Raw genomic sequence first — 27,147 nt, 5'->3', positions numbered from 1 at the left:
GAAGGGACACTTGGGTGGCTCAGTGGGTTAAGCCTTTGCCTTCAGCTCAGGTCGTGACCCCAGGGTTGTGGAATCAAGTCCCACATTGGGAGCCTGCTTCTCATTCTGCCTGCTGGCTCCCCATGCTTGCGCTTTCTCTCTCTCTTCTGACAAATAAATAATATTAAAAAAAAAAAAGTAAGGAGGAAAGAAACAAGCCTAACTATCGGGGATAAATACCACTGTTATTATAAGACTGGAAACTTGAAGAAGGAGCTTAGTGTTAAAAAATTAAATTGAGGGCAATACAATTTTTTTAAAAGATTTTTTTTTTTTTAAAGATTTTATTTATTTATTTGTAAGAGAGAGAGAGAGTGAGAGCAAGCACAGGCAGACAGAGTGGAAGGCAGAGTCAGAGGGAAGAAGCAGGCTCCCTGCGGAGCAAGGAGCCCGATGTGGGACTCGATCCCAGGACGCTGGGATCATGACCTGAGCCGAAGGCAGCTGCTTAACCAACTGAGCCACCCAGGCGTCCCTAAAAGATTTTTTTTTATTTATTTGACAGAGATCACAAGTAGGCAGAGGAGGGGGATGAGAAGCAGACTCCCTGCTAAGCAGAGAGCCAGATGCAGCGCTCAATCCCAGGACCCTGGGAATTATGACCTGAGCCAAAGGCAGAGGCTTAACCCACGGAGCCACCCAGGTGCCCCTGGGTGATACTGGGTGATACTATTTTTGAACTCCTTTATTATAGGTTAGTGTTATGCTCAAGACTACACAAGTAAATGACTAAAGCAAAATTTGAAACAGGTGGTCAAACTCTAGAGCTTGTGTTAACTACTTTCAGTTACTACCTTTCAAAAGTACTGGAAACAAGTTTCCACACAATGTTACAAGAGAAAATCAGAGAAGGCTTTAAGTCAACAGCTTGTATTTCTTGTGCATTATGGACCTAACTTCTATGACCTCATCCCTCTTCTTTTTCCCTTTCTTTCTTTCTCTTGGAGACATTTGTAACCTGGGATCCACACATAGGCTTTTAAGACCCACTGATGCGTGATTTTTACTTATGCGTGATTCATGTTTATGTTTATTTCTCTGTGGAGACAGGCTAAGTTGTCTTTCATCAAATTCACAAATGGACTCTTGAACCCAAAAGAGCTCCACCCAAGAGAAGATAGCAACTATAATTTATTAAGCTCTTGCATTTATTGGGTGCTGCTCTCAATTCTTGACATGGCATCACCACACTGACTTTTCATGACAACTCTATGGAGGAGGAATTATTAATCCTCATTTACAGACAAGGAAACTGAGGCATAGAAATGTGCTTACAGTCTCAGCAAGTGGCAGAGTATAAACTCAGATAGTTGAGTGCCTTAACTTACACTTCTAACCAATTATATTGTGGGGCAGCATTTTGGTATCCTCAGAAACTACTGCCTTTAGCCCTAACATGAAAAACATTTTTTAATTTCGGTATATCACAATCCCTAATGTTTTATACTTTCTCTCTTTACACATTTACCACCACCTGCCAAACTACTCCTTTTGGCATGGAGCATTTCTATTCCAGAGAGCCTGACTGAATCTCACTCTAAATATTTTCCTCTTCAGCCTATGGAAGTCCTCGTGTTAACAGTACCTTCACTAAGTGGGTTGTAGTTCTAGTGCATAAACATCCTTTCAATCATTAGTGTATTAAAGCTCAAATAAGTAAGAGACTAATAATAATTAAAATGACCCTCATGACAAATCATAGGAAGAAAAGTCCTGTCAGTATTTCCAATTAAAAAATGGGAAAGGTGCTATAAAGGCAGCTTTCCATCAGAGTGCTTCTTGATTTAAGGACCTTTGCTTTATTCAGTTTGTTAAGAGCTGATGAAATTTTTACCCCCCAGCCCCCACCAAATAGTCACAGAAACATATTACCTATTTGAAAGAACAATTCCACCAGTTAGTTATAAAATTTAATTGTAAAGATCAAGCAGTGGTATTGGTCAAACCGATCCACATTAATAGCTTCGAAGTGTGCAGATACTACTTCTTAAATAAAGGTGACAAATATCAGATTCTTATAACACTGTTCAGGATCTAAATAAATGTGATTCTAGACATAATTCAATCTACAAGGCTAATTGAATGATAGTGCAATCATCAATAATTAAACCAAAGGCATAATTTTCCAAATCACTTTTAGTTAAACAGAATAAAGTCTAGCTTTTTTAAAGTCTAAAGCTATAAAAAAACTCAAGGCGATCTAACTATTTTTCTACCTGAGATCAAAACAAGTTTCTTTTTTCCTATCTAAACATAATTCTTGACATTGAGGTAAATCTGAATTCACGTAATATATTTTGTCAAACTTTTCCAAAAAAATTTTAAGTCCTGCTTTAGAGAGAAATTCTCATGTTACAATACATATTTACATATTTTTTTCTCCCAAGACTAATAACAAATTTACGAGGTTAATAGGCATGTAATGGGACCATGATACTACTAATGTGAAAATAAAAAGTCATTCATTTATACAAAGTGTTCCTGTATGGTGCAGTGTGAAATGGGATCACTGTCTATATATATACATAAATCAGCAAACGTTCAGAAACTAAGCCCACTTTGAAAAAGTCATTCTATTTTTTTGGAGCAGAGGTTGCCAAGTTGTAATGTGTAACAAAAATATTGTGTATAAAAGCTCCGAAACCAAGTAGTAGCCTAAACTGGCAATAACTGCAACTTAAATTGAAAAATTAAACCCAACTAGATCTTTACTGTGGCTATGCAACTTTTTCTTTGTGGCCTGCAGGTTTTACTGAGGTAACAACCTCATATCTCTTGCCTCTCCTCCTTGTGCTCAACCCCCCTGCCTCTAGCTTCCTTCTTCATGGCTGTCTTTGGCAATGCTTCCAAATCTTGAAAGCAAAAGAACCTGCTAAAGTAAATGAGAAGGATGAAAAGTAATACTATATATAATGTATAAAAACCAATCTAAGACTATGAACCAAGGGACAAAAAATACTAGAAGGAAGTCTGAGCAGTAGTATTCCCTCAAGGGAAAGAGATCATAAAAGAACAGGGGGTCTGTACTCCTGGCCCTTCTTGCACGTTATCTCCTAATTGAGAAGAGCATGGAACCAAAATGTTAAACTCTGGAAAGGTAATGACTTTGAAGAAAGAGCTAGAGACGTGAATACACGATAAAGAAGTACAGCAGCAGTGTTAGCTGTCAATGAGTTTCTTTGCTCTGGCATTGGCAACATCAATACGATCTTTGTTGGTGTCAGCCTAGGGGGAATAAAAAAAGGTATCAGCATTTGTTACAAGGTAAGTTACTCTAATAAAAGTTGAATTTCATAATCTGGAGTAAATGACACACTGAGAAAATTCAGGAAGCATGAAGTTACATTACAAAACACATTTTCAGGGGTGCCTGGGTGGCTCAGTTGGTTAAGTGACTGCCTTTGGCTCAGGTCACAGACCTGACATTCTGGCATAGAGTCCCGCATCAGGCTCCCTGCAGTGTGGAGGGAGCCTGCTTCTCCCTCTGATCCTGCCCTCTCTTCTGCTCTCTCTCATTCACTCTCTCTCTCTCAAATAAATAAATAAAATATTAAACAACTCATTTTCGGCAAGAAAAGAGAGAACATGAAATTCATTTGGGAAAACGGAATATAAACATGACAAAGGTGTAACAGAAGAACCTGCCAGTATTTCATGAATTCTGTAGTATGTTTTCATAGTTTAACTGGGATGCATCTTATAATCAATGGCTTTTTTGATACAGTGAAATTAAAAATGCTTTCTGCTATAGATGTGGACATTATGGGAGTTCCCTAAACTGAATCATAGAATCTTATCTGAGACTACTCTAGGTTTAACCCAGAAAGAATGAAAGAACTCTCCCCAAGAATTTTTAACAGATTTATTACCATCCACATCAACATCTGAATTAAAAAGATGGGTAATATGTTAAACCCACAGGATGCTCTAAAAGCATCTTATGAATGACAGTTTACTTCCATGAAATCCAGTTAGGTGATTTCAACAAAGCCAAGCTTAAAAACTCACCCCATTCTTTTTTTTTTTTTTAAGCTTTTATTTATTTGACAGAGATCACAAGTAGGCAGAGAGGCAGGCAGAGACGGGGGTTGGGAGGGGAAGCAGGTTCCCTGCCGAGCAGAGAGCCTGATACAGGGCTTGATCCCAGGACCCTGAGATCATGACCTGAGCCAAAGGCAGAGGCCTTAACCCACTGAGCCACCCAGGTGCCCCAAAACTTACCCCATTCTTTAAGGGACCCTGAGATTTTTAATGAAATAACAATAACAAGAATGGCTTTTAGACATGGCACATCCAAACACTGAACTCAACTGCATTTTCAGTATCTTTTATATCATGTGAAGTTAAAAAAAAAAAAAAAAAAAAGCAATTCCATCTTTTCTTTACTTACAGGACCCCGTTTTGTGTGTCCACTCCACAAGAACCATTCTGCAGAACTGATTTTCACTTACTGACTCATGAGATGAAGATTTAGGAACTTACTAATTTTTTAGTATCAAAGTAAAACTCCAAAAGCTAACACGTTCATTCAGGGGGAAAAAATATAGCCCTTCCAAAGGTTAGAGTAGACTCTAAGGTTCATGTGTGAAATTTTAAATAAAACCACTCATTTTAAGGTCTTGGTTTCAAAATGAACCAACTCCCATGAACAAGAGATAGTAGGACCTGGCTATAATTTTTCAGTATGTTCTAACTGCCACCTCATATCCTGTGAGGACAAGATCTTCTCTTATTGTTCCCCCCAAAGTATCAAGCACAGATGTCCAGTACTAAAACACTGTGAGTGTCTCAAATTCCTGAAGGAATTTTGAAGGACCATTTACCTTTTCTGTGATCCGGTCTATTTGTCGGTTTTGAGCCTCGATCTCATTGCCCATGTCCAGGGCCATGTTCTTTAGGTTTCCTAGGATACTGCCCACTTGAGTCAGGTTCTCTTCCATCTCATCTTCTCTGGCATCATTAGTTATACTATCCCAAAAAGACAGTTAATTCAGCTTTTTGGTGAATTATAAAATGGACTAAATCTGGGTTTAGTCTTCATAAAAATAAGTAACCAAAATGACTTCAGCAAGTGTTAGACCCCTGGGAATGTAGGTTACCATTCTCAGAACACATTCTATAGTAAAAACTGAAAGACTGACCAAAGAGAGCACAAATATCTTAAGGCCATGGAGGAGAAGAAACAATTCTAGAACAATGGTTCTCAAAGAGTGATCACAGCATCACCTGGGAACTTATTAAATATGAAAACATGCTAATTCTCACACTCTACTACAGATCCACTGAATCAAACTGGAAGTGAATCACAGCATTCTAGGTTTTAATAAACCCCCAGGTAACTCATGCAGATTAAGTCTAAAGAAACACTGCTGTAAAACAGGTTGCAAAACTCTGGCCCAAAGGTCAAAACTGGCTTGCCATCTTATGAAGTATTTCTTAGAAAATATATTATAAACCCCAAGGAGTGACTGTGGAAGCAACTGAAACAGCAGCACTCCTGTTCTCAGGCTACTGAATGCAATGGCTCAGGAGAAGCAGGATCCCATGATCTTCTGGGGCAAGGTTAAGAGACTATATTGTAAACCCTAAGGAGTGAGCACAGAAGCAGCTGAAACATCAGCAGCATTCCTGTTCTTGGAATTGTTGAACGCAATGGTCTGGCAGGAGCAGCATCCCATGATCCCTAAGGGCAGGGTATAAGTTGGGAGCTGTGAAATAATGTAACCCTCAGTGTCTCCTTTCTGCACCTGGCGACTGCTAGCCCAAACATCCTGGGTGCCTACAAATACGGGAAAATGCCAGCCTGCTTCAAGATATTTGCCATCACTTTATATTCCTTTCCCACACTTGGAGGCATGTGTCCTTGCTCTTCTGATTAAAAAAATAAAAACTATGTGCAGGATTCAGAGGCTACTGCTCTCCCTTGCAGAGGCAGCCCCACACGGCCACTCAGATGGTGTCTGAGAACTTTACTTCAGTGCACAACACCACCTGATAGTGTAAATAAAGTTTTATTCAAATATAGCCACGCTCACTTGCTTACATATTGTTTATGGCTGCTTTCACCCTACAATAACAGAACTGAGTAGCTGCAAAGTCTGAAATATTTACTATCTGATCCTTTACAGTTATCTTTATAGGGATCTGGTCAACCTCTAACTCTTGATGATATATTCTTTCTTTTTTAAGCAGGCTCCACGCCCCAGCATGGAGCCCAACATGGGGCTTGAACTCATGACCCTGAGATCAAAACCTAAGCTGAGATCGAGTCGGTTGCCTAACTGACTGAGCCACCCACGCGCCCCTGCATGATACACTTTAAAACGCATTCTCCCATTTACAGAAGTAAAATATGATTACTTGGGTAATTTTCAAAATACTGAAAAACATAAAGAAAAGTCAATCTATCAATGAAAGTCAATAACCAGTCAACATTTTGTCAGAAGGCAGATTTTAAAGTGCATTTTTCAAATGGAATAAGCACTATTTCTAATTGATGATTAGGGTTCATGTATAACAACACCCATTCCCCTGAGTGAGCCATTCATTTAGGAAAGGGGTTAAAAAAAAATTAGAAGGAGCTGGCATACCGTTTAATGTATCCACCGCTAGCTGCTCCAGTGGTTGTTTGTTGAGGCTGACCATTTGTCACTCGGCCTGGCTGCTTAGATACTACATTGCTAGGAGAGTTGTCTCCACCATCTCCCCATGTTGCCTTGTAGGCCTTACCAGACTCAAAGTTCTTTGTCCTGTGTAAGAGTCAGGATTGTAGAGAGATACGGAAAAGCAGGAGAGGAAGAATTATAATTATTAGTGTTTTTTACTTTCAGGATGACCCTCGCATCCTTAATATGAAAGCTACCTACAGCTAGATCTAAGTTAGCTATGCTATGCTCCATTATAATATGGTATATGAAAAAGATGAATTGTGAAGGCCACTGACATTAAACATTTTTTAAAGGTTCAAATATTTACATAAAATGTTCACTAAAAAGTTAGCAAGTAGCAAAATATTTGACTTTTCAGGCTTCCCCAGCCTGTAACAGTCTTCAGACAAGAAAACAATGGATATTAGGGAAAAAAAATTCCGTAGGAAAGATGTTCTGGAATGCCTTATGAGGTTCCTTGGAGGGATCTCTCAAGTTGATGAGGGATGGAAGAGAAAAGAAAGGTGGCTGAGTGGGCAATACTCAGACCCCAGCTGCCCACTTATTTGAACCAGAGTAGATCCAGCTGTTTTTTAAAGCTAGAATTTTGCATTAAATTAAAAACAAAAACAAAAACCAAACATCATGAAAGAAAGGCATGAATTATTTCCAAATTGAATAGCCAATGATAACAATCTTGACCACACTGGTGCCAGTTGCAAATCCTTTGACTTAGGGCTTTTTCTTTTTTTTTTTTCTTTAAAGATTTTATTTATTTATTTATTTGATAGACAGAGATCACAAGTAGGCAGAGAGGCAGGCAGAGAGAGAGAGGGAAGCAGGCTCCCTGCTGAGCAGAGAGCCCGATTCGGGACTCGATCCCAGGACCCTGAGATCATGACCTGAGCTGAAGGCAGTGGCTTAACCCACTGAGCCACCCAGGCGGACTTAGGGCTTTTTCATTTAAGATTTTACTCCCCGCCCCCCCCCCACCAAAAAAAATCCTAAATCCAAGCCTCTTAAAAATAAAAGTATATAATATACTTTAGATGTAACTGATACAGTCAAAGCCAGCATTTTATCTAGGGATTTACTACTCGAACTGGTAATAATGACAAGAAAAAGAGCCTTGTAAAGTGACTTTTAATGTTACAAAAAAATAACATAAAAGTTTTTTTTACTGGGGTGCCTGGGTGGCTCAGTGGGTTAAGCCTCTGCTTTCGGCTCAGGTTATGGTCTCAGGGTCTTGGGATTGAGCCCCGCGCATCGGGCCCTCTGCTCAGTGGGGAGCCTGCTTCCCTTCCTCTCTCTCTCTGCCTGCCTCTCTGCCTACTTGTGATCTCTGTCACATAAATAAATAAATAAATCTTTAAAAATAAATAAAATCTTTAAAAAAAAAGTTTTTTTACTGATTATTTGGCTAGGTACATTTTTCATTCTTAATTTTAATTTTTACTTTTCTATAAACAAAAAGTAGTATAAAGCTGTAATATGGGTCTCTGATTTATCCCACATAATGTTAACAAGGAAGTTACAAAACTGCAAAAACAGAAATCTTTATGAAAATTGTAGCTCCTTCCTTAACCAACTGAGCCACCCAGGCATCCCTTGTAGCTCCTTCCTTAATAGACATAATAGACATTCCAAGTTTTGGCAAACCTAGAATCAGATCTAAACCTTAAGTCATTAATGCTATAGAAAGGGTACTATCACCTATTTTATAAGAGGTACTAAAAAGGTAAATATATCTATGAACACTGAAGAACTAATTGAAGTGCCTTTCTTGGTTCCACTTTAAGTTCTCACAATTTCCTACTTGTGCTACTATGTTTAATTAATTTATCAATTTATTAACCAGCCATGTTAAATCTGTCCTGGAACAAGGTGGGATATACCTTTTCTAAATGATTATTTAGAAATAATTATCTGTTAGTTTGGTGAAACCCATTTACATATATTCTTTGTTAATAAGGTAAGTTTTCAGACAAAATGCTAAAGCAGAGGAATACCTAGTAAACAAAATAAACAGCACGGAAGTTTATCAGAAAGTTTTTTTTTTTAAGATTTTATTTATTTATTTGACAGAGATCACAAGTAGGCAGAGAGGCAGACAGAGAGAGAGAAGGAAGCAGGCTCCCTGCTGAGCAGAGAGCCCCATGCGGGGCTTGATCCCAGGACCCTGAGATCATGACCTGAGCCGAAGGCAGCGGCTTAACCCACTGAGCCACCCAGGCGCCCCTATCAGAAAGTTAATAACCAGATGTATCAATAAAAAGTAACAGAAGGTAAGTGCAGCTTTTATCGGGATGTCAGATTGTAGAAGTGAAAGAGCGAGGGCTGGAATTCATCATGTTTCTGAGAGTCACAGTACATAAAAAGAGTAGACTGGGACAGGGCCTGCCAGCTCCTGGTCTATCAAGAAATACATGCTCCAACTTCCTTCTGGATCTTAAAGAATTTGAAATTCCTTTAAGTTTTTCAATTAGCAATAATCGCGCCTCGGGTAAACCTCATTGGCTACGATACTGCCACTGCGCAAAGCTTGAAATTCCTTTAAGTTTTTGAGAATTCTTCTTTCCATAATTAGATACAAAGGGCTCAGGATGCAAATGAATTGTTTCAACATGATATTATGAAGAATTCCAATGAAAGCATCTTTTGTGTTCTAAACAAAGAATCTGAATGGTTATCATTCCTTCTCCCTTTAAGAGAACTGGACCCTAAAAGATGTTCCAATATTAAGCGGAAAAGGTATAAAAAGGTGACTCTGAATTTTTCTTTTAATAGCTTTGCACTGAGTTGTCATTTTTTAAAAAAGATTTAATTAAATTAATTTATTTATTTGAGAGACAGCGAGCTTGAGAGGGGAAAAGTCAGAGGAAGCAGCAGACTCCCCACTGAGCAGGAAGCCCTACTTGGTACTCGATCCCAGGACTCCAGGATCATGACCTGAGCCGAAGGCAGTTGTCTAACCAACTGAGCCACCCAGGTGCCCCTGGGTTCAGTCTGCCTTTTTTTTTTTTTTTTTCAGTCCACTTTTCAAATGAGTTTCAAATGAGTTGGGGAAAAACACTTTTCTCATGCAGTTATGACATGTTCTGCATGTTTGTGAAGAGGTGATTTTTAAATGGTGCTCATTTTCCATCTTCATCCACATGGCTGCTCCATGTCTCTTTTAGCATGTGCACTCTAGATAATGCCTTCCACTTTACCCTGCCACTTGCCATCACCTTGGAGTTTGTCCCACCAAGGTGAAATACCCTTGAAAGTTATCTGTTCTTAAGGAATTGTCAAGCAGCTATTCATCTAATAATAGCAATGATGATCATGGTTTCAATCTTGTTTGTCTTCCTTCAAAGGGTCTTAAATGCATTATTATTTTTATTTTTTTAATATTTTACTTATTCGTCAGAGAGAGAGGGAGAGTCGCCTGGGTTAAGCATCTGCCTTTGGCAGGTCATGATCTCAGGGTCCTGGGATAGAGCCCCGAATCAGGCTCTCTGCTCAGCAGGGAGACTGCTTCCCCCTCTCTCTCTGTCTGCCTCTCTGCCTACCTGTGATCTCTCTGTCAAATAAATAAATAAAATCATAAAACAAAGAGAGAGAAAGGGAGAGCGAGAGAGCACAAGCAGGGGGAGCGGCAGGCAGAAGGAGAAGAAGGCTCTCCACTGAGCAAGGATCCCAATGCAGAACTCCATCCCAGGACCTTGAGATCAAGACATGAGCTGAAGGCAGATGCTTAACCGACTGAGCCACCCAGGCATCCCCAAAGGTCCTGAACGCTTGAAAGGTAGTATTTCCCAAACCTGAATGAGCACAGGGCAATATGGAGGCCTTTGAACACACAGGTCTGTAAGTTACACGCTAAAAGTTTTGTTCTTGTACATATGGGGTAGAGCCCAAGAATATTTTATTGTTATTATTGTTTTATTTAAATTCAAAAGCTCATTTAGCTTCCCTGCCAGGGAAAAGAAACACTGTCTAAGGGACTTCCACTCTCTTGTAGAAAGAGTATTTTAGTTACTCCAGCAGTCTACTTTAGTATTTCTATATATTGAGACACTGAGAACTTAATCTGGACAAAGCAAAAGTAAACACCAAGTTTTTTTTCTTTTTTTAAAAGGCCACAAGATTTGTAATATACTGACATGAATTCCAATCCTAGACCTGTCATTCTACTGCTGTAGAACCTTAAGCAAACTTCCATTATTTGGGGCGCCTGGGTGGCTCAGCGGGTTAAAGTCTCTGCCTTTGGCTCAGGTCATGATCTTGGGGTCCTTGGATTAACCCCGCTTCAGGCTCTCTGCTCAGTAGGAAGCCTGCTTCCTCCTGCCTGCCTCTCTGCCTACTTGTGATCTCTGTCTGTCAAATAAATAAATAAATAAAATCTTAAAAAAAAACTTCCATTATTTGGCTCAGTCAGGTTTCGGAAATATTACCTTTAAAGCATTTAAGACCCTTTGGGGATGCCTGGGTAGCTCATTCAGTTAAACATCTGCCTTTGGCTCAGATCGAAGGATCCATATACATCCTTATATGTAAAACTACAATAAAACAACGATGCTGTACCAATATGAATACTTCATAGGACCATGAAAAGATTCTGTTGATAATGGATATAAATTGCTTTGAAAAGTATTAGTCAAATATTTCTATTATTTGGCTTGGATCTCAACATGATCCTTACTTAATAGTTCATGACTTTAAGTGCACAGATTACTAAGTAGTATGTTTACTATTCTGGCCTATAAATACTCCCTAGCTTTGAGATCTATAAGAGCTGAATACAGTCAGAATATGGCTACAAAAAAATACAACTAGGCCCAAGTCGTTTTGGCCTACAGTAAGAGATGATTCTGATCTGCGACTGAATTATTTTGCTTAATAAAATTTACAGCCCTCCTGAGAAGAAAATTAGACTTTATGATAAAATGTTTAAGCAAATTTGTGATAGAACTATTAAGAATGCCATCTGGAAAGTTCGATTTACCCTGTCAGTTCTGAGGAATCTAATAACCATTACCATTTTTCCCATATAAATATCTCATTCAAAAATGGCAAGTTTGAGGGTGTCTGGATGGCTCTGTCAGTTAAGTGTCTGCCTTCAGCTCAGGTCATGATCCCAGGGTCCAGGGTCTGGGATGGAGCCCCACATCGGACTCCCCATTGAGCCCTCTGCCCCTTCCCCTGCTTGTGCACCCTTTCTCTCAGATAAATAAAATCTTTAAAAAAAACAAAGAAACAAAAAAACAAGATGGCAAATTTGAAATAGCCCTTAATCAATTCAAGAAGCTGTTGTAAAAGCAGAAAGCAAGTATTAAGATATGATCACAGGGCATCTGGGTGGCTCAGTTGGTTAAGTATCTGACTCTTGATCTCAGCTCAGGTCTGTATCTCTGGGTCTTGAGTTCTAGCTCTGTGTTGAGCTCCATGCCCAGCTTACTTAAAAAATAAATAAATAGGGGCGCCTGGGTGGCTCAGTGGGTTAAAGCCTCTGCCTTCAGCTCAGGTCATGATCCCAGAGTCCTCGGATCGAGCCCCGAATTGGGCTTTCTGCTCAGCAGGAAGCCTGCTTCCTCCCCTCTCTCTGCCTGCTGCTCTGCCTACTTGTGGTCTCTGCCTGTCAAATAAATAAATAAAATCTTAAAAAAATAAATTTTAAAAAGTTAAAAAAGATATGATCACAGTAATATTAACAATTTATTTAGTTTTGGTTATCAACATTAAATTAACTGAATAAAGAGAGCAAAAAGAAAGCCCAATATTAGCTATAATTCTTTCATATCAGGAAGAAAAGGGACTAAATAAATACCAAATGTAATGAGTGTGTGTGTGTGTGTGTTGGGTGATCAGGCTACAGGAAGGAAAAAAAAGGAGGGCAAGAAACAAAGGGTAAAGATCAAATGCTCTAATTTTCTAACATTTAACCATAGTCTTCACAGCTCCTAATAAGATCCAAAATTAAGGAGTCGAACATTATACTTAACAATAGGTAGACTAGGTTTAACTTTCATTAAAAAAAAAATAAGGGGGCGCCTGGGTGGCTCAGTGGGTTAAACCACTGCCTTCGGCTTGGGTCATGATCTCAGGGTCCTGGGATCGAGTCCCACATCGGGCTCTCTGCTCAGCGGGGAGCCTGCTTCTTCCTCTCTCTCTCTGTCTACTTGTGGTCTCTCTCTGTCAAATAAATAAATAAAATCTTTAAAAATAAATAAATAAAAATTAAAAAAAATAAGATTAGTTAGCTCTGTATTAATTCAGCAAGAAACCAGAGCAAGCTAACAAGGGACATTATAGGAATTACAGAGCAGATTAAGAGGGAAAATCCTTATTTAAAAGAAAGAAAATACCAGATAAACTGACATTTTAAGTTTATATCCCACCATGTTCCAAATGATATTCAAGATGACTAGATTGGCAATTAATTCCAATTTGGTAAGTGGACTAAGTTATGGAGAATCCAAATCATTTAGAAGCAACTCTTAAATAGGAAAAATCTTGATTCTGGAACCAGAAAGGCACAGGGAAGTAAAAGAAGATAGGATTCTGAAATCAAAGTCCTATGGAGATTGGTGGATTCTGCCTGAATTCCCTTACCTTTGATCAAAACTAGGATTAAGCAATTCACTACAAACATCACCTTAATTAAAACTTTGTTAGAAACTTCAGGGATGTTTTTATTTTTATAATCTTAAATGTTATTTAGCAAAAATTTAATTATCAGAACCATTAATCAAAGGGGGGCATTAGAAATTAAGAACAATTTGTCAAGTTCATCTTTTGGCATACAACACCCAGAACAAATTTACTTTACACACCACAGCACAATTTTAAAGACAGTCTCCCACCATTCACAAAATCCATGCACATGCACAGAAAAACCATTTGAAGCATCACCTTTAGAAAGCAGATTAACAGCCCAAACTGCGCCACAAGACTGCATCTTACTGCATCTTAAAGTTCCCTTTGACCAGTCAGTTACTGAGCTCGGCTCCTGATGTTAAGTCTTCATTTTTAGTAAGCAGATTAGAAAGGAAGAGATTAATCAAGTGAGAGAATGAAATGCAGAAAAAGAGTGAATGCCAGTCAAACAGAACAGAAGCAAGTTTAGAATTGTAAAACATAATGCATTTAAATTCCTGCCTGGTTTCATAGAAACAACGAACATCTGAGAATCTAGATAAAAAGAAAAACAGGAAAATAATTTAAACCAGAGCACACTTAATTTTTCTTAAGAATGTCTGGATGATGATATTCTTTCCTAAAATTATGAGAATCATTATGAAGAGAAGGTGAAAACTAATGGAGAGGTTCTAAGACTTCTTCATTCTTTCTTGGTGATTACAGATCTCTCCTTATTAGTTCTGCTATATATTCATGTGCATTTAACTTAAAAAAAAAAAATCTTTTCACATGTCTAACTCTCCCATCAGCCAACAAGTTTCTTAAGGACATTCAATCAACAAGTATTTATTGAACACCTACTATATATCAGGTACCATGTCAAGCTTCCCAAAAATAAAGAGTAATGACAAATGAAACAGTGCCAGAGCTATACCTTACTCATCTTTGTATCTGTAGTGAGGAGGATGGAAGGAGAAAATTCAAATGTTGACTAAAATATAATTCAACATTTATTTTAATAATCAGACCTGAATTTTTACATCTCAATAAGACTTGAATAGTAGAAAATCTGTAGTACCAATTGTGAATTTCTCTAATAAGTGGTCCAGAAATACCAATTTGTCTTCAAACTATGTGTTTGACATTGTAAGTACACAGTGAAGAGAGGCATCTTCAGACAGAAGAATATCTTGCCTGAGAATAGTTAAACGGGAACACCAGCAAGTTTACTATCCTGAGACTTCCCATTTAAAGTGTGCTTCCTTTTAAATTCTTGTTAATTGGTTTAACAATTAGAATGACAACTTATCAAAGTTACCATCAAAGATGATGACACCAACTCACAATTGTAAAGTTTAATCCTGGTAGTCTGTTTAAATTCTGGTAGTCCTTTAAAAAGAATTAGCTAAAGTTAAAATTCTCTTTCAATACAGGGTTCTGTTAAATAAAGCTATGTCCATGTCAGTTTCACTTGCTGAGCTGGCTTCAATGAAAACTACCGAACAGAAAAACATCTCAAAGAACAAATCTACTCAAGACATTTTCTATATAGCAATACATCTAACAGCAACAGCAAAAAGGTCCATTCTTTTCCTGCCAAAGTCAAGCAATGTAGCTATATAGTTAAAAGCTGAGACTCTGCCTGGTTTGGATCTCAACTCTTCCATTTCTGGTGTAACCTCTTTGTGCCTCTGTTTCTGCATATGTAAAATGGTGATAAGAACAGTCTATTTCATATTAAGGTTATTGTTAGGATTAAACTGAAAGCGCTCAAAATAATAAAAGCCTAAATTAACATACAGGCCCACAAATCTCATCCAAACCCTTGGATGTGAGACATTTGAGCAGTACCACATAATCAATAAATACATGAGTATTTCTGTAGTGAAACAAATTAGCATTTACACTAAGTGGGATAAAGATTAAAAATAGCTTCAACTCATGTTGTTTTATGGCCTAATTAATGAGTTGAGGCACATTATAGGGAAAAAAAACCTAAGCCTAACTCCTTGGTTTTCAGAGATTTTCAGATTTCTAAGTGGCAGATAAGAGATTGTGGACCTGGGATTTTATTACTACCAGAATCAATACTAGTCTTATATGATCTACCTTTAAGAAGCTCATGTTATAACTATTTATACAATAAGGCTAACTAAAGCCCGGATTAGCAGATAAAATTAGAAAGATCAAGACACTGGCAGGAATAATAGTAGACAGAGCTAAGGACAAGGATATCATAGAGGCCAAAAAGTCAATATTATAAAGAGGAGAGAGACACAAGGAAGGCAATTAAAATCTGACTTCTTTAAGCTGGAATATCACTCTCTTCTCTTCAGGGAACAACTATTCTCTTATAGGAGCCCCTTCATTCCATCTGCTAAGAAGTGCATTCTCTGGACCTACTGAGAAAGGGTTCTGTGCTCAGGTGAGAGCCTGCAAACTGCCTCAGGACCATATTCCACCTTCTTTCTCACCAGTGTCTCAGAAAATCCTGCCTATGCTTGGCTAGGATATTCAAAGTGAAACAGTAATACTAATAGTTAATACTTCTGTAGTTCTATTTCCTACTTTCTAAGACCATCTTAGGATTCACTGCTTTTCCTGTTTATCAACCCCTGACTCAGAGGTGATTTTGCTCTATGTTCTCAGGAGGATGATTTCTGCCTTTCTCTTCTCCTAATATGTAATCTCAGGGAAATTCATTTGATTTTTCTCCTCTGCACTTTTGAAAGGGTACACAAACACACGAGAAAAGCACAAGTTTGCAAAATATAGTTAAGAGTTTAGGTAAAAAAGAAAAAAACTTGTGCATTTCTAACTTGTTTGCTTAAGGTAATCTGCTACGCCCTGATGGACAGGTTCATTTTTAAATTTAAAGTCATTATTTAAATATGCATTTTTAGAGAGTCAACCAAGGTCTAAACAGGCCAGCAGATCTGTCTTAGAATAGAAGGCCAATGGACAACAGTAGGAAGAATACTGTCAATTTTTAATTTTTTATGCTCAAAACAAACACTAAAGTTGACCAATAAGCAACTTAATTCTATTTTCTCTTGCAGAGATGGCAGAGAATGCTGTCACATGAAAACACCTATCTAAAAGTATGACAATATAACAAAAGTTCCTCCTTTCCCAACTCTTTGAGAAGTAAAAATGCTGAGAGTATGTAAACCTTTGTATCCCACTTGTGGTTTACCATACCAGCTGAGACAACTAGACCAAGTACTAATGTTTATGAAGCTCTTCTCAAATGAATGCTCTCAGCAATAAGGATGGTCATTCAATTTCCAGACGTTGTCATTTCAACTAAGGGGAAAGTTCAAAATTGTTGTTTTGTTAATAACAGACAGAAGGGAAGATAATGGTTAACTGCCTCAGCCCAAACTTCCTCCTGGTTGAGTATTTGTCAATTATATGGAGTTTGGTTTACTAAAGAGTAAGTAGGGAATTTCAATATTCAAAATGGAGTCACCAAAAAGAATGAATTTCTTTCTGTCAGTCATAATCTTAAACACTTATACACAAAAAATTTGAAGACTTTTCATCTCCTACTTTACTAGAGGCCTCTTTGATTTTCCCTTCTTGTGTTTGACATACAATCAGTAGCTTTAAAATAAATTCCCTTGACTTATACTTTTTTCTCTAATCTCACTAATAAGGCCTCACCTCACAGTCCTAGATTACAAAAGGTTCCTAACTAGGGCAGTTATATACGCCACTCCAATCTATCTACCCCTTAGTCCACCTACGTATGTCTGAATTTTCACTTCTCATCTATATGAATCATGCAGCTCAGTTAAGTCAGACTCCTCTGTAATTTCTGTTTATATTAGGAAATGCCTTCCCTAGTTCTTCCACGTTCCTTAGAACGTGGATCTGATTAGATCCTTCTAATCACTGAATCCAATGCAAGTCCTCACTCTCCTGTAGTATTTTTCCAAACCAAATTTTATTAGTTCTGTGTCCTCAGTTGACACATGATTTTGCACTAGATGTATATATTTTCTACTTTTTTGCTATTCTCCTTCATATATCCCATCACATGGTAGGTCTTTTGAAGATAGGATCCAAGTCCTTTACTCCCTTGGCCATTCCTCATGTGCCTACCACAGAGTACGTATTTTGTTAATATTCTGTGTTTGAAAGGAAAAGACACTAATTCCATCCTCCTCTGTATTAGCCAGATGTTTATTTCCTATATTATGTTTCATGTACTATTAAAAAACAAAATTGGGACTTGATTCAAGGACTGACTAAATTCAAGCCACGGTTTTCAGTGAATGTGCCCATTTACATGAAAAGTTTGTTCTGCCTGAAGGAAAAATGGCTTAAATTTATCTAACAAAGTTCCTTATTTAGGCCCAGGCACACTTTTGACCTTCCTGGAGGATGGGAGGGTGGCGTGTTCTCACTTTCATTTTAAAAAGGTCTTGATTTCTCAACTCACCTATTACATGGGCAGACGCAAAGGCCACAGCACTTGTTGAGTTCCGTTAAAGTCTTCTCAGCCTCTCTCATGTCTTTATTTATTTGGTCCATGCCTTCCTCTATGCGGTTTAGTTGTTCTAAGAATAAGTGGTGGAAGTGACATTTTGTGTTATATTCACAGTTACAGTGAGAAGACACTATTAATATGGAACAGCAAACTTCAACTTTGAATCCACCAGTAATCCATCCCAGTGACTTTATCAGTGCCAAAAGGTACTACACACTATGCAACATGAGAACAATCTTTCACAAACTGATCCTGAGGCACCTGGCTTCTTATTGTGGGAAGATATGCTCTAAAGAAATTTGTATAATAGGAGCATGTGAAGGCTTATATTTCAAGATCACCCTTGCAACTGATTTAGGTGTACTCTGACCAGACTGGATTCCCAGCATTTCTCTCTCTCAGTAAGTTCAAAACCTGAAGGCTATCATAAGTCTAATCAAATCTAGGCCAGATTGCTCAGGGCCAACTCAAACGGAATGATTCCAAACTTACCTGTATCTAAACCTGTTTAAGGACTTAACTTGACTTCTGAAAATGATGCTAGAATATCACAGTATCTAATGTACGAATGACAAATACACACAGTTAGTCCTGCCACCTGACAAATACTTGGTATATAATTGGGTATTGTTGCTCCCACCTCAAACAGGCAACAAACAGGATACAATTCAAATCAGAAAAAGGAAGTAAATGAATCACTCTTATCTTACATAGGGAAGGCACTCCCAAGGCTTAATTTTAGACATGGCTGATTTGGAAGGGCTTTCTGATGTCATAAGTAAAATCAAGAGTTTCTGCCATGACTGCAACTCACCCCCTTGTTCATCCAGCATAGTGATAGTCTTGATTCCTGCATCCTGAGACTAAAAGAAGAGAAAAAAGCTAGAGCAATACAACACAACATAAAAGCAACAGAAACAAAACGTATAAGGCCTAATAGAAAGAGAGAATCATTTAGAAACCCAAGTTCTCAGAGGATCAGAGCTAGAGAGAAAGCTAATACCCCACAGCAACAAACTTTAACATATTAACCCCCCCCAATAAAATTAAGTCAAAATTCATGGTGACTTGATCTTCTCTGTCATAGTCTATAGTGTCAATGGGAAAAACAAAAATGGCCCATCACTTCATTGTTTGACAAGTTCAGCAATTGCTAGTTTCAAATAATAAAAGCTTACTGATACCATATACTTCTGACTCCTAACAAAAATTCCAGCTTGTGCTATCAAGATCCCACTTATACAATTTTTCTGCTTAATGATTAAACAATGACTTACCTCAAGGGCTAAACCCAGGATTCTCCTTGTACTTTCCAGAGACTAGGGAAAAACACAGGCTTTTAGTATTCTAAAATATGTAGCAAAAATAAATAAATAAATAAAAATGAAAATCTGATCACATAGTCATGATGCTGCTCCATTTTTAAATACTGCCTGTTCAGCCATATCTCCCCCCTTTAAAACAAAAACAAACAAATAAAAAAGAAAGTTGATCACTGTAATTTTACTAATTTCTTCCTACCAGTTGCTCCTCAAGAAAAAAATGTGGAATTTACGGTAAAGTTAGCAGCATTCATAAAAGTTTAATGTAAGCAGAAATCTAGGTATATTACACAGATGTTTCCAATTCCTCAAATTGAGAGTATCTTTGTTGTAAGTAACTGTTAAACAATGACAAAAAAGAAAAAAAAAAAAAAAAACAATGACAAAAAAGGAAAATCATGCAAGCTGCTTTCACTTGTTTAATTTTTGGTAAGCTGAAAAACTAAGGGGCCAGCAATGACACTCTGAAGAAAATGGATTCTTGGACATAAAGGGACAGGGAGGAGGCCAACATGGATATTTCTAAGAAGGTCCTCTCAACCTTCCACTGAGAAAAGTGAATTACTTATTCCAAGTATAACATTTACCTCATCAGTAACCTGGTGGGCTCTCAGCTGAATTTCTTCTGATGACAGATTATCCATGATGAATTAAAACTTTTGATAAGCACGGAAAGTGAAATGTGGATATTCTGTAAGAATAAAGATAAAAAAGGGTTTGTTTAAACAAAGAGTGTGGATTTATGGAACTCAGGATACTTATCTGGGAAACAGAATAAAGAAGCCTATCTATATCTTTAGCTAGCTATCACAGGTGAAGAAATTAAGGCCAGGAAAGGATAAATGGATGGTTAAAATGCTAGTTAGTACCAGAGGTAAACCTGAAACTCAACTCAGGTTTCAGGACCTCTACTGAAGTGCTGTTTCATTTTTTTTTTTTTTTTAAGATTTTATTTATTTATTTGACAGAGAGAGATCACAAGTAGGCAGAGAGGCAGGCAGAGAGAGAGGAGGAAGCAGGCTCCCTGCTGAGCAGAGAGCCCGATCCCAGGACCCTGAGATCATGACCTGAGCCGAAGGCAGCGGCTTAACCCACTGAGCCACCCAGGCACCCCATCATTTTGTTTCTTTTCTTTTGTTTCTTTCTTTTCTCTCTCTCTCTCTCTCTCTTTTTTTTTTTTTTTTTTTTTTGTGAAGTCCTGTTTCAAAGAGAGGTCTCTCTACTTTGAGGAGCACAAACTAGAAGACAAGCTTTAAGAGATTATTAAATTTTTTTAAAAAAAGTTTTTATTTTTAAATTTTTTAAAAGATTTTATTTATTTGACAGAGATCACAAGTAAGCAGAGTGGCAGGCAGAGAGAGAGAGAGAGAGAGAGAGAGAAGCAGGCTCCCCGCTGAGCAGAGAGCCCGATGTTGGGCTCGTTCCCAGGACCCTGGGATCACGACCAGAGCCAAAGGCAGAGGCTTTTACCCACTGAGCCACCCAAGCACCCCTTAAAAAACTTTTTAAAGATTTTATTTATTTATTTGATAGAGAGATCACAAGTAGGTAGAGCGGCAGGCAGAGAGAGAGGGGAAGTAGGCTCCCCGCTGAGCAGAGAGCCCTATGAAGGGCTCGATCCCAGGACTCTGAGATCATGACCTGAGCCAAAGGCAGAGGTTTAACCCACTGAGCCACCCAGGCACTCCCTTAAGAGATTAATAAAGTGAATTCTTGGTTGTACAATGCTATTCATACATTATCTTTTTTTATGATACATTTCTATTCTTTGGTCACATTGCTTCCTGAAGTCCCATCACCTAAATTATTTTTTAATAAAAATAATTATTTTTTAATAAAAATAATTTGCCTATATGTATTTATACATTATTTGAACACACAAAAGCAGTAAGGTGAAGATGTCTAAGTTACGTAGTATTCCATTAATAAAGTAACAAAAGTCAAAGTGGTGTGCCTGAAGAATACCGGAAACATTCCAGACATGTGCAAGCTGGAGAAAATGAAGTATTTTCATTCTAAACAAGAAAAGAGTAATGCTGACAATGAACTCAGAAAAAAACATGAATTTTTAAAAAAAGATTTTATTTATTTGACAGAGATCACAAGTAGCCAGAGAGGCAGGCAGAGAGAGAGGAGGAAGCAGGCTCCCTGCTGAGCAGAGAGCCCGACGACGCAGAGCTAGAACCCCAGGAACCTGGGGTCACAACCTGAGCCGAAGGCAGAGACCTTAACCCACTGAGCCACCCAGGCATCCCAAAAATCATGAAATATTTCATAGAGGATTTTCTGTTTCCAATTATAATACTGTTTGCTGTTTTAGTGAAGTCCCTAAGAAACTAATTAAGTAATTATACTCTTATACATAGTAACTCCTAACTCAGAGAAGATTCACAGACATTCAAACTAAAACACAACACATTTACAAGGTGTTATTCAGTACCACTGTTGTGTACTCCTCTTTGAAAAAGACACAGGGAGTAGTAAGTACTGTGTAATACTCTAGGTTGCTTTCTTTCATTACATTTGCTAGCTTTGTATTACTTTTTTTTTCTTGTATTACATTTTAAAAACTAATTTTACCAAAGTTCTTTGTCAATGACACAGATAAAGTCTGGTTTACATTCTAAACTTGCCTTCAGGGAAGGTCTGGCAATGACAGTCATGAGTTTGAGGGGGAGGGGTAGTGTTACTGGCATCTAGTAGATAGGGGCCAGAGATGCTGCTAAATATACTATAATTCTCCTTGGGACAGCCCTTCACAACAAATGATTATCTGGCCCCAAACGTCAAAGTGCTGAGGTTGAGAAACCCTGCCATGTAGTAAATTCACTGACCAGCAAGAACCTAGTTAACTAGTAATATACTAGACTAAATCCTTGGAATGCAGAGATTTTGTTCTATCTTTTTATCTCTAACATCTAATAGGATCTGACAGTTGGTACTGCAGCAAATATATGCTGAATGAACAAATAGCAGAAAAAGAAGATGTACTCTCAAAATACTTAAGTGGATCCTGGAAACAAAGCTATAGGTACTGTTAGCAGAAAGCCTGCAAATATCCACTAGAAACACAAACCAAAAATTGCCATTACATACGTATAATCTGGAATGGCCTGCTATTTACCCACAAATCTTTTTAGTCGCATCCATAGTTAACCATCACTTTTAGTAGAATCATCACTGATAACATTAGATTCTCAGTACAAAAAGGCATTGCAGGAATGCCTGGGTGGCTCAATCGGTTAAGCTGCTGCCTTCAGCTAATGTCATGATCTCTGGGTCCTGGGATTGAGTCCCACATCCGGCTCCTGGCTCAGCAGGGAGCCTGCTTCTCTCTGACAAATAACTAAATAAATAAAATCTTAAAAAAAAAAAAAAAAGGCAAAAAGGCATTGCATTTGGAGGTCTATTTATTAACCCTACTGTCACAGCTAACTGTTTTAGGTTTAATTAAGATTTTGAACATTGACTAAAGTTATTAATGCTCATGTAGAAATTAATTAACATTAATAATAATAAAAAGCATTATTACGAAAATTGCAAATTTAATTTCATATCTTGCTTGCCAGTGTAGAGCTCTAATTCTAACAGAAGGTTCATATACTAAGATATAAAATCAAGATATAAAGGTCCGTCTTGAATTAAGAACTGATCGTTCATTATAGACAGAAGCATTAATAGAACCACATGCTTGATTACTTTGCTAATAATTTGAGGCATAAGATTTATCACAGATCTGTTCATGCTAGTTTCTCTTGTTGATCTTTCATAGTTACAGAGTACAGATTTCTGTAAACATTTTCTTTCTGTAATACCCCATGTAATTTTATGCTTCTCCATTACTTTCAGAGCCCTAATAACACACTAATCAAAGCCTGCCCTTCCCAGCATGCTCCAGTTGTCTATACCTCTTCAATGCCCAACAGAGGAGAAAGTGGTGAGAAAAGTAATACAGGCTAATCAAGCAATGCCTGGAAGTTGACACCCTTAGTCAGGTTTTCCAATATGGTATCCTGTGGATAGGAAGACATTTGGGGCATAAGGATGCTCAGATCTCTCAAAATGTATAATTTTATAATTCTACTCCTGGACCTGATTCTTGCCAAGTACAGGTCAGTATATCTTCCCATTCTAGTGAAAATGAGCAAAAACTCCTTATAGGTTCAAAGAGAGGCTTGAATATAAAACTGACCTCTATTAAATGAGCAGATACCAAGAGTCCTACGTTCTAATGATAAAGAGAGAAAAAGAAAGAAAGAGAGAGAAAGAGAGCAAGAAAGAGAAAGAAAGATACATACATACAGCTGGGAGGTAGATATTAAGAATCAATTCTGGTATGGCTATGGGCTCATTTTTAAGGACACACCCACTGGTGAACTCAAAGTGGTGCCTAGTACTTCCTTTTTTTTCTCCTCAGCAGATGGCACATAAGACAAGAAACAGACTTATGTAAACTTCTCACATGTCTGACAGGCTGACATTGGGACACAGCTGCCTAAGACCTCTACTCTGGATTCTTGAGGGTGTTGAACACATGGTTACAGTAAATGGGAGTAAGAGACAAAGCAGAATTGTAAGGGGAAAGGACAAAGCAACAATATTCCCCAGGCTCTTCTTAGCCTTTACTAAATTGCTCAGAAGAGTCAGGCAGGGTGCAACCTAGAATTAGCTGTATAGCTTTACTCATATTTATGATTATCTTCAGAAGTTTTTCTTATGAAGTCAGGAAAAGGCTATCCAGGATATCGTAGTAAAGACAATTAGAGGTGGGAGAGGGGAAGGAAAACAAAATGTCGTTTGACACAAATATCCCATTAAACTTACTGTTCTTAGATATAACCTAATAATTAAATATCTGTGTCAGTTTTTCAATGCTCCCAGAACCTAATATACTATGTTAATTTGAGAATAGTATATGCTCCCTTTGAGAGGAAACTGCAAGATTTTCCCCAATGCTTTTATAACATATCTTTCTTACTATGGTTCATTTGGGCTTTCTAGAAGACTCCCTGTTTACCTTAATTTCTTTTTATAAACTTTGGGGGGGTAGGAAGAATAAATAGTCAATGAGTACCTACTATGTGTCATATACCTTACTAAGTACCTATATACATCATTATCTTTATCTTTTTATTTTTTATTTAAAAAATTTTTTTAAAGATTTTATTTATTTATCTGACAGACAGAGATCACAAGTAGGCAGAGAGGCAGGCAGAGAGAGAGAGAGGGAAGCAGGCTCCCTGCTGAGCAGAGAGCTGGAGGCGGGTCTCGATTCCAGGACCCTGGGACCATGACCTGAGCCAAAGGCAGAGGCTTTAACCTACTGAGCCACCCAGGCACCCCCATCATTATCTTTATTATACCAGTTTACAGATGGGGAAACTAAGGCTCAATGAAGTAATTTGCCCAAGGTGACTGATTCAGTAAAGGGCAGATTCATTACTCAAGTTTGGATATTCTGAAACCAAAGATAGCTCATGGTTTAGGAACTAGTCTCAACTGTTGGATGCATGGGGTGCCTGGGTGGCTCAGTGGGTTAAGCCTCTGTCTTCAGCTCAGGTCATGATCTCAGGGTTCTGGCTTCGAGCCCCGCATTGGACTCTCTGCTTAGCAGGGAGCCTGCCCCTCCCCCTTTGCCTGCCTCTCTGCCTGCTAGTGATCTCTGTCAAATAAATAAATAAAATCTTAAAAAAAAAAAAAAAAAGTAAGCATGGTGGGCCCATAACTGTTGGGTCCATCTTCCCTTAACAAACAGCATGAGATGTGCTGAATATCAGAAAACATACTAACTACCCTACCTGACAGTTCATTTCAAAATTTAAGATGCCTTCTTCTTTTTTTTTTTTTTTTAAGATTTATTTATTTATTTTGGGGGGTAGGGGCAAAGGGAGAGGGAGAGAGAATCTCAAGTAGACTCTCTGCTGAGTGTGGATCCCAATGTGGGACTCAATCTCACAACCCTGAGATCATGACCAGAGCTGAAACCAAGAGTCAGACACTTAAGTGACTGAGCCACCCAGGCACCCCTAAGATGTCTTCTATAATAAAACCATAAGAACTCTTCAAAAGAGTCACAGTTAGTTAAATTAAAGGAAGAACTGGAGCACCTGGCTGGCTTAGTTAGTAGAGCAATGGACTCTAGATCTTAGGGTTGTGAGTTCAAGTCCCACACTGGGTGTAGTGATTACTTAAATCAACAAAGAAATTGCTTTCCTTGGCAACTAAGCAAAAAAAAAAAAAAAGTATCTTGTAGAACCTGAAATTATTTAAATTTAAAAAATGAAACTAATACTACTGGGAAGAAGGAATACAAAGAAAAAAGTCTTAGAACTAAGTCAACAGGAGATCCATGTCTTCACTGATAAAAATGGGGATATGTTAGGAAGTAATAAAAGAAACAGCACTTTAAATCACCCTCAATACCAGTGTCCTGCCTAGACCAATATAGGAATGATTTTATAAAACATTTTATACTGGAAAGCAAAGATTTTGCATTAAAATATTCTACTAAGTTAGTTCATGACTTACTCCTTTTCTTAAAATTAATCCTAATGTAAGTTGCTCTACAACTTACACCATGTAGTTTACTGTAGGATAAACATTTGTGATTCTCTTTGGTATATTTTGGTTAGACTTTCATGGTAATCAGTGTATTGACAGCAAGTGCAAATTTCTGTTCACAGCAGGCTAGCATAGTGGTGAGTAGCAGGAACTCCAGCATTCAAATTCTGACCCATTCTGTATCAGCTGTATGACCTCAGGCAAGTTAGCTAAACCCACTAAGATTTAGTTTCTACATTTGTAAAATAGAGATAATAGGCCCTTTTTGTGAGGATTAAAAAAAGATGATCCATACAAAGCGTTTATTATTAGTGCCTGATACATGGCTAATATTCGAGTCAGCCATTACTTTATTATTAGGGAAGCAGAAAAAAACAGGCAAAAGAAAAGCAAAACAACAATGTTAAGTGTAAGTGACATTAACGTAAATGCTACTAAATATTAATTCCTCTATCTGTAAGGCTAAATTTTAATATTAAAGTTGATAATACTGTATGAGCTATACCCCTGAACTATTTTCATGCCAGCCATGAGTCTGTACACATCAAGCAGATACTAAACAGTTTTCAATTAAACCAAGTTTCCGGTTGGTTGGTACTTATCTAGACAAATATATATATATAGCTTTGCATGCCTAAAATGTTGTTTGTTTTTTTTCCTGGCTAAGGCTTAGCAAACACAAAACCACACAAAATGATGATGGTCAGTATATGAAGTAAACAAAGTAAGACTTAAAAATAATCAAATACTTGCTATAAAAAATATAGGTAGAAAAAAGTCTAGGAGGGAATCATTAAAATATAACCAATAGCTATGGTAGTAGAATTAAGAGTGATTTTTCTTCTTTTCCCAGTTTATGAAATAGTTTGCAATGTAGTTATACTACTTTTAAAATTCATACATTTATTTTCATCATAAAATATAACAGCTTAAGGGCACCCAGGTGGCTCAGTTGGTCACATGTCTGCCTTCAGCTCAGGTCATGATCCCAGATCCTGGAATCTGAGCTCTGGGTATGGCTCCTTGTTCAGTGGGGAGTCCGCTTCTCTCTCTCTCCCTGCCCACCCCCCACTTTTGCTTCCCCCACCTCCGCTCATGCTCCCTCTAGCTTCCTTGCTCTCACTTCCTCTCAAATAAATAAATAAAATCTTTAAAAATATATGATAGTGAGCGCCTGGGTAGCTCAGTGGGTTGGGCCTCTGCTTTCGGCTTGGGTCATGGTCTTGGGGTCCTGGGATGGAGGTCTGCATCAGACTCTCTGCTTGGCAAGGAGCCTGCTTCCCCCCCTCTCTCTGCCTGCCTATCTGCCTACTGTGTCCTCTCTCTGCCTATCAAACAAATAAATAAAATCTTTTAAATATATATATAAATTAAATATAAATAATAAAATAAATATATAAATATATAATAATATATAAATAAATATATTTATAAATATATATATTTATAAATAAATATA

The 27,147-nt window shown here is 37.8% G+C and overlaps 1 protein-coding gene and 1 pseudogene across 1 annotated transcript in view; both read right to left on the bottom strand.

Moving 5' to 3' along the window:
• Positions 1-1,936: 1,936 nt before the first annotated feature.
• SNAP23 (synaptosome associated protein 23) overlaps positions 1,937-27,147 on the bottom strand; it is a 39,745-nt gene continuing 14,534 nt past the window's right edge. The window contains exons 2-8 of the mRNA XM_059372623.1: positions 19,715-19,818; positions 19,083-19,124; positions 18,620-18,668; positions 17,758-17,875; positions 6,630-6,788; positions 4,863-5,007; positions 1,937-3,264 (exon numbers count right to left, since the gene is read on the bottom strand). Coding sequence (XP_059228606.1) covers positions 3,199-3,264; positions 4,863-5,007; positions 6,630-6,788; positions 17,758-17,875; positions 18,620-18,668; positions 19,083-19,124; positions 19,715-19,771 — 636 coding nt within the window. The 5' untranslated portion in view covers positions 19,772-19,818 and the 3' untranslated portion in view covers positions 1,937-3,198. The remainder of the gene's footprint in view (positions 3,265-4,862; positions 5,008-6,629; positions 6,789-17,757; positions 17,876-18,619; positions 18,669-19,082; positions 19,125-19,714; positions 19,819-27,147) is intronic.
• Positions 9,097-9,229, bottom strand: LOC132000361 (U4 spliceosomal RNA; annotated as a pseudogene).

Source organism: Mustela nigripes, chromosome 13, assembly GCF_022355385.1.
Source record: "Mustela nigripes isolate SB6536 chromosome 13, MUSNIG.SB6536, whole genome shotgun sequence".
NCBI lineage: Eukaryota > Metazoa > Chordata > Mammalia > Carnivora > Mustelidae > Mustela > Mustela nigripes.
The sequence above is the reverse complement of the archived record's forward strand: the minus strand, read 5'-3'. Positions and strand labels throughout refer to the sequence as shown.